This window comes from Artemia sp. Qi Xiang Cuo, chromosome 5, assembly GCF_049724085.1.
Source record: "Artemia sp. Qi Xiang Cuo chromosome 5, ASM4972408v1, whole genome shotgun sequence".
NCBI lineage: Eukaryota > Metazoa > Arthropoda > Branchiopoda > Anostraca > Artemiidae > Artemia > Artemia sp. Qi Xiang Cuo.
This window is the reverse complement of record NC_142798.1, coordinates 35,690,494-35,696,493: the sequence shown is the minus strand read 5'-3', so window position 1 is coordinate 35,696,493 and position 6,000 is coordinate 35,690,494. Positions and strand designations below refer to the sequence as shown.

The 6,000-nt window shown below is 33.0% G+C and overlaps 1 protein-coding gene across 1 annotated transcript in view; it reads right to left on the bottom strand.

The window, feature by feature from the left end:
* Positions 1-3,906: 3,906 nt before the first annotated feature.
* LOC148952087 (uncharacterized) overlaps positions 3,907-6,000 on the bottom strand; it is a 114,420-nt gene continuing 112,326 nt past the window's right edge. The window contains exon 8 of the mRNA XM_089089527.1: positions 3,907-4,284. Within this exon, the coding sequence (XP_088945653.1) occupies positions 4,009-4,284 (276 nt within the window). The 3' untranslated portion in view covers positions 3,907-4,008. The remainder of the gene's footprint in view (positions 4,285-6,000) is intronic.

Here is a 6,000-nt window from a genome sequence, read left to right as displayed (position 1 = left end):
AAAATGAAATCAAATAATCTACCAAGCGTGAACCCCTATGCCTTCCCAAGGCCAGAACAAAATTTGCACTTTACTGAAAAAATACAAATGAATGAGCATTGTTCATTTAATGTATATACTGATATTTAATAATCAAAATGTTAATATTATTTGATTTATTAAAGTTATAAAAGTAAAAACACTTATATTTTTTCAGTAAAGTGCACATTTTGTTCCGGCCTTGGGAAAGTATAGGGGTTTTGCGCCCAACTTATATTAATTTCAGCTCGTTTTGAGTTTGACTCGGTTATTCATTGTAATTTCTGTTCGTTTTGGGTTTCATTTATGTATCAATGCTGATCTGTAGTAGTTTTACGTTTGGTAGATTATTTTATTTTATTTTTGCTCATTTTTCGTTTAATGGAGTTCTTTACTTTTCTTTGAAAAACTTATTTTGTGGAAAAAGTTTTTTAGTTATTAATGTTAAAAATAGCACTTTCTACTACAGTGTTATGGAAAAGGGCAGTTTTTCGTAAAAAATGATTCTTGTAATTATGTATTTCTTATATTATTATCTTGTCGAAAGATAATCATGCATAAATATTGCATTCACTTATTACGTTATATGTGATTATAACCTATACGATTACAACGTAATTCATGAAGCTTGTACACAAAATGCAATTTTTTGTCAAAATTGATTCATTTTAAGAACCATTTTATTTTTAATTACAAAGGCACTAGATGTAGCAATTTCCTTTAAAATGAGCTATTAAAAAGCTCTCTATGATTTTCCGGTGCCACGCTAGCTGAGGAGACAAAATATGGAAACAAAAATTAATATGCCGTATATGCAGAATATCGTGGTTGTAGCCACTTTTCTTGATTTTCAAGCCTATATATTTTCCATGTTGTTGAAGCCAAGGGACGGTAAGTTTCCTATATAAAGGTTTCGAGCAAGGCGGTTCCATTAGTGTACTTCTTGTTTTGATCTGACTCTATTAAACCCATAACTCCTTAAAATAGAGTCAGATCAAAACAAAATTTACACTATTAGAAACGCTTGTACTTTATCTTTATTTTGTAGTTTATCTTGTACTTTGTACTATATATTAAATTTACATCCAGAAAAACAAATGACAACATTTTGACTGTCCTCAATTCAACAAGAATAAAAAAATCAGATAAAAGTCCATAAAACGAAAAACAAAAAGCCTCAAAAATAAACATGGAAAACAGGGATTATCTTAGGTTTAGGGCTACTGAAATTCTAACTGAATAAATTACACTTGGCTTATTAGTTAAGGCTTGGGTCTACTGTGTTAGAGTCTTTAGGTCTAAATTATCAAATTATGTAAACCCTGCTAATTTGGTTAGAAATGTAAGCATCAAAATTACGAGTTTTATTTGATTAGTTAAGATACCTCAAGAAGGTAAATCAAAGGGGTCGGAAAGTAGTTAAAACTCGGAATAACCACATCAATTGGTTACAAATTTCTCAGTAACGAAGCACAAGGGATTTTACAATTATTTTTTGTAGAAGGATCAGTGTTCCTTAGATCTCGGGCAAATCTTAAACTGCAATAGAAAAATTCCTGGATTGAATTTCTCTCGAGTGGAAAGATTTTAAACTCTCTGTCTGCTTAATAATACTCATTTTTCCTTAGTCTCTCTGTATAGCATCAAGAACACCATTTGTATTTACACGTGATGGGAAAGGATTTGGTAGGTAAGGGACAAGTAAAATATAGGGTTCTCCTCTTGGATTCAGACTTCCGTATAACGTTAGAAGGATCCAAGTAGGGGGTGTGCAAAACTGGAGTCTAGGGAATTCCAATTTCTGGGTGTGCGAACACTAAAAGTTCCAATAGACGCTAGGCTGGAAAAGGGGAGGCACAAAAGCTCTTATAGCTTTTACTCCTTGTTTCAGGTTTTTTCACCTAAACCTTAGGCTATTCGAAGCTTATTCCACAAATTTTATATTTTTGGGAAGAAGCTCATTGGAGTTCTTAATTTTAATTATTCTTAGATTATTTTATTCTTTAATAAGGCGCATCCCTTATTTAGAAATGCCCAGTCTTACTAAAAGGAAATATACAGACGAAACTATGAGACCAACCACCAAATAGGATAAATTTTAACGAAAATCTTAAGTTATGTACAAGGGTGACCTCCACCCTTTTTCTGTCCTCTAATCAATTTTAATTAGATCATGTATCTCCTAATTAATCAGAAAGGATCCAAGGGTTACCTCGAACCATCCGTAATGCTTAAACTTTTAATATATTAACTGGTAAGTATTCAAGAAGAAAATATCGCTCTAACAAAAGTTAGGGCCAAATGGGCTCAAAAGATTTAATTGTTAACTTAATTCAAATAGGATCTTTTGGTTTCGACCAAGCAACAGAAATTTTTTACATTTTCTCAACTTTATCTAAGTATTACATTCAGAGGAAATTTAGACAGGCTAGTTGTAGCTATTATGCTAGTTAAAGAGAAGTTCACTTACTCATTTCCTAGTTCCAGAGGTAAGTATACCCTTAATTTTTGTTAATGTCTATGTTTTATTTGCTTAGCTTTGTTTTTCTTTCTTAACTGTCATTCGCTCGAGACTAGTGTTTCTGCAGTCCCCTCTTTAATATTTTGGCCCATCATAGCCGTTCGCTTAAATAGTCATTCCTTCTTTCTTAACATGTTTGAATAAAAATGTTATTGTGCAATTTTACCTTTTTTTGCGCATAATAGTATTGACTTGCTGGTCATATGATTTTTGAGCGGTCACTGACGTCTAAACTTGAAATAAAAGCAGCTACACAAGGTTTATGGCGATATAAATTATAGTGACAGAAAGGAAAGTTAAGTTTTGCAACCCAATGGTGTTTACTTTTATTGGACTAAGAATAATTTGACTTTATTTGCTGAGTTTACACAATTTAGGGTTTATGTTACATTTACATAAATTACACAAAATAAAGCTTTTTCACAATTAGAAAAGTAAAAAATAGCCTAAAGATGAAACCTTCTCGTACCGACTAAGAATAGGGAAAATTTTTTATTCTGATCCTCCATCATATGGGTCCTACTTCAGTGTACCCAATTTGGCAGGTATTTCTGCTCAATATTATATTAATTGCTTTGGCAACTGAGCCAACTAAATATTGATGTAAAACTTCGACTACGAACAAATCGTTTCGAAAGGGAAAAAAGGAACTGTTTTGAACTAAAATTGCCGAAATTAACTATTAACATTGCTGAGAGCTCTCATGCGTTTCTTTAAATGAAGGTTCAAGCCTGCTTCCCTGGAGCCTTACAAGGAATTTATGGATTTTGGTATTCTGAATAATTTTAAAGATTTGCTTTTAAATTTAAAATACTGGATATGTCTTTGAAATTTAGTATTTGTAACCTGAAGGCCTAACAAACTGAATTAAATTTTATTATTTAAATGTTGTAAGTTCGAGTTTCATGCAATCCACAGGAATTTCAGAAAAGCCAGAATGAATTGTTTTGTCGGAATATTTCCAAAGATCAATTGCTATGAAAAAATCAGGTGAATTACATTGCATAGAAGAATTCAAGCTTGAATTTGATTAAGTACAGGATGCTGTTGTATTGATTGGTGAATGTCCCGAAGTCACCGGGTTTCTCGTTTTCAATTTGTCCTGGGTTACAGTATAACGTATACCCTCATTTTTAAACAGCCCCGAACCTTAAAATCCCAGTCGAGCAGAACTTCTCTCTGCACTCCTATTTCGGAAAGCCAAGATGTCTCTGATTTCGTAATCTATTGTTATTAAAGCGGTAAATTTGCGTTTAAATCATCATCATTTTTTTAAAATAATGATAATACTCTTAGTGGTTCATGAACCTACTTAAAAACTTAAGATAGGCTCTGCTCTAGTCTTGCTGGGTTATTTAGGATTAAAGAATGAGTTTTAATGTAATTATAATGATAAAACCATTTACTGGTAAATTATACAATAGTTGGAACAATTATTGCTTAAATAAAAAAAATATCAAAATTAGCACTTATTTCTTTTTCTTCTTCTCCAAAACATCTTTCTTGGAATTACAATTACCTTCCTCTTGTCCAGAAAGGAAGAACATATTACCAAATATTAAAAATGCAACCCAGCAAACAGTCCCAATGATCGCTATGTACTCTGCTCTATTTGGTAATGGTACACCACATACTGTGTACCATTCACTTCCGTCTTCTGGAATCTTCCCATTTGGAAGACAGTGAAAATCGAAGTATTTTTCGTCGTAGTCTCTGCTGCAAAGATACTTTCGCTTTTCCAATATCTGAAAAAAAAACTTGTGAAATTCCCTTTTATAGCTTCTCGTCTAAATAAATGTTTGCAAAGAAACGGTTTTGTTTGGAAAAAAAAAACACGTGCCATTGCATTCAACAATTAGAAATGAAATTAAAAACAAAACTGTAACAAGTTTATAGGAAAATACCAATGAATTGGGTTATGTCTATTTGAAATTAAAAAATAAAACTGCTTATTATAAATAAAGTAATATTTTTAAACAATTCATTTACATCTTTGCTGTTCGGTTGCCCAATCTTTTCCCAAATCGTTAATTGTGAGCTAGTATATACATTCACAGTTTTAGTTGTCGCTAGATGCTAAATTTTTTTAGATTCAGGAAAGATTTCGATAGATACATTTTGTTATTTCCCACCGAAAATTTCTGACTGGAGATACAAGGTCTGGAGATACAAAATTTTGCTACTAACACCGTTTATCACAAAAAAAAATTAAACTTCTCAATAGTAATAACGGTGTCAGATAATTTACTGTCCTTTAAAAGATAATAAATTTGAGAAGAAAGTAATATCCTCCGTTTGGAACTATACGCATAAGGTCTTGCGTTGTAGACGTCTGACATAATTGCCGTTGATCAATATCATAGAAAACTGAGTTCCCAGAAAAGAGAACCTTCCACATTTGATTTTTAGGTTTTGCGAAAGGTTGACCTTCAGGCTTCCAGGTTCCAGTACGTGAGCATTAGAAGTGTGGGTCTTGAGTCTTGTTTTGGAGTCCCGAAGATCGATTCCCAGAGTCGAAGGACCATACATCTGAAGTTCTGAAGTTTGTAATACCTCCTTAATACTTAGCGTCAAAACCAAAGCAAGCAATCCCATCTTTTGGGATCAGTATTTTTGCTCTCTTTTTCTTCTACCAGAAATATAGAGTACAAATAGGGGCGGATACAGAATTAATTTTTGGAAGGGTACCAATAAAAATCCGCCCCCCCCCCCCGTTGATATTTAGTACCTTACCCCTGTAAATAGAGTGGCTTTCTGGGGCAGCACGTGCCCATAAAACCACCCCCTGGATCCATCCCTGAGCAAGATAAATTAGGCAAATAATTCTAAATTAAGGGTATTGCTTTATTCAGAAAGTGATTATCTTTCTAGTAAAAAACCTAAACCATTGTTTTTGGGCATTGTTGAGATAATACAATGTTGATATTTATTCAAAATTCGTACGTGGAAAATGAAACGAAATCTCAAAATAGCTGTCGAAAAACAGAAATTCAGAATTTAAAGCTCTGCTTTTTTGAGGGGGGGGGGGCATTTAGTATTGTAGAGTACTAAATAAAAGAAAAAAATGTATCCCTCGGACCTGCTGCTTATGAAAATTATATTAAGATGTGAAGCCTGACCTACTCAAGCCTATCTAAGTCTGCTTCTAGTACTAGTCTTGAAGTTGCAGACCTTTCCGTATGGATCTCTTCAGTAGAAAAATTTTTGTGGCAGCGAAAGATTTGAGGAAAGCTACATTGTTAGCTCAAGTTGATAAGCGAGTCTTAACAAAAACTTAGCTGTCGACAAAATTGCAAATAAAATTCATAAGGCTGTTGTGATGGAATTTCAGCAACAAGATAACGAAGGAACTAAGCATTGCCAAAAACCAAATTAATCTGCTTTAAAACAAAATCGGTAGGATTAAATCAAGCATCAAAGATATTAAGCAGGAATCAAAACTGGACTCTCTACTTCTTAAT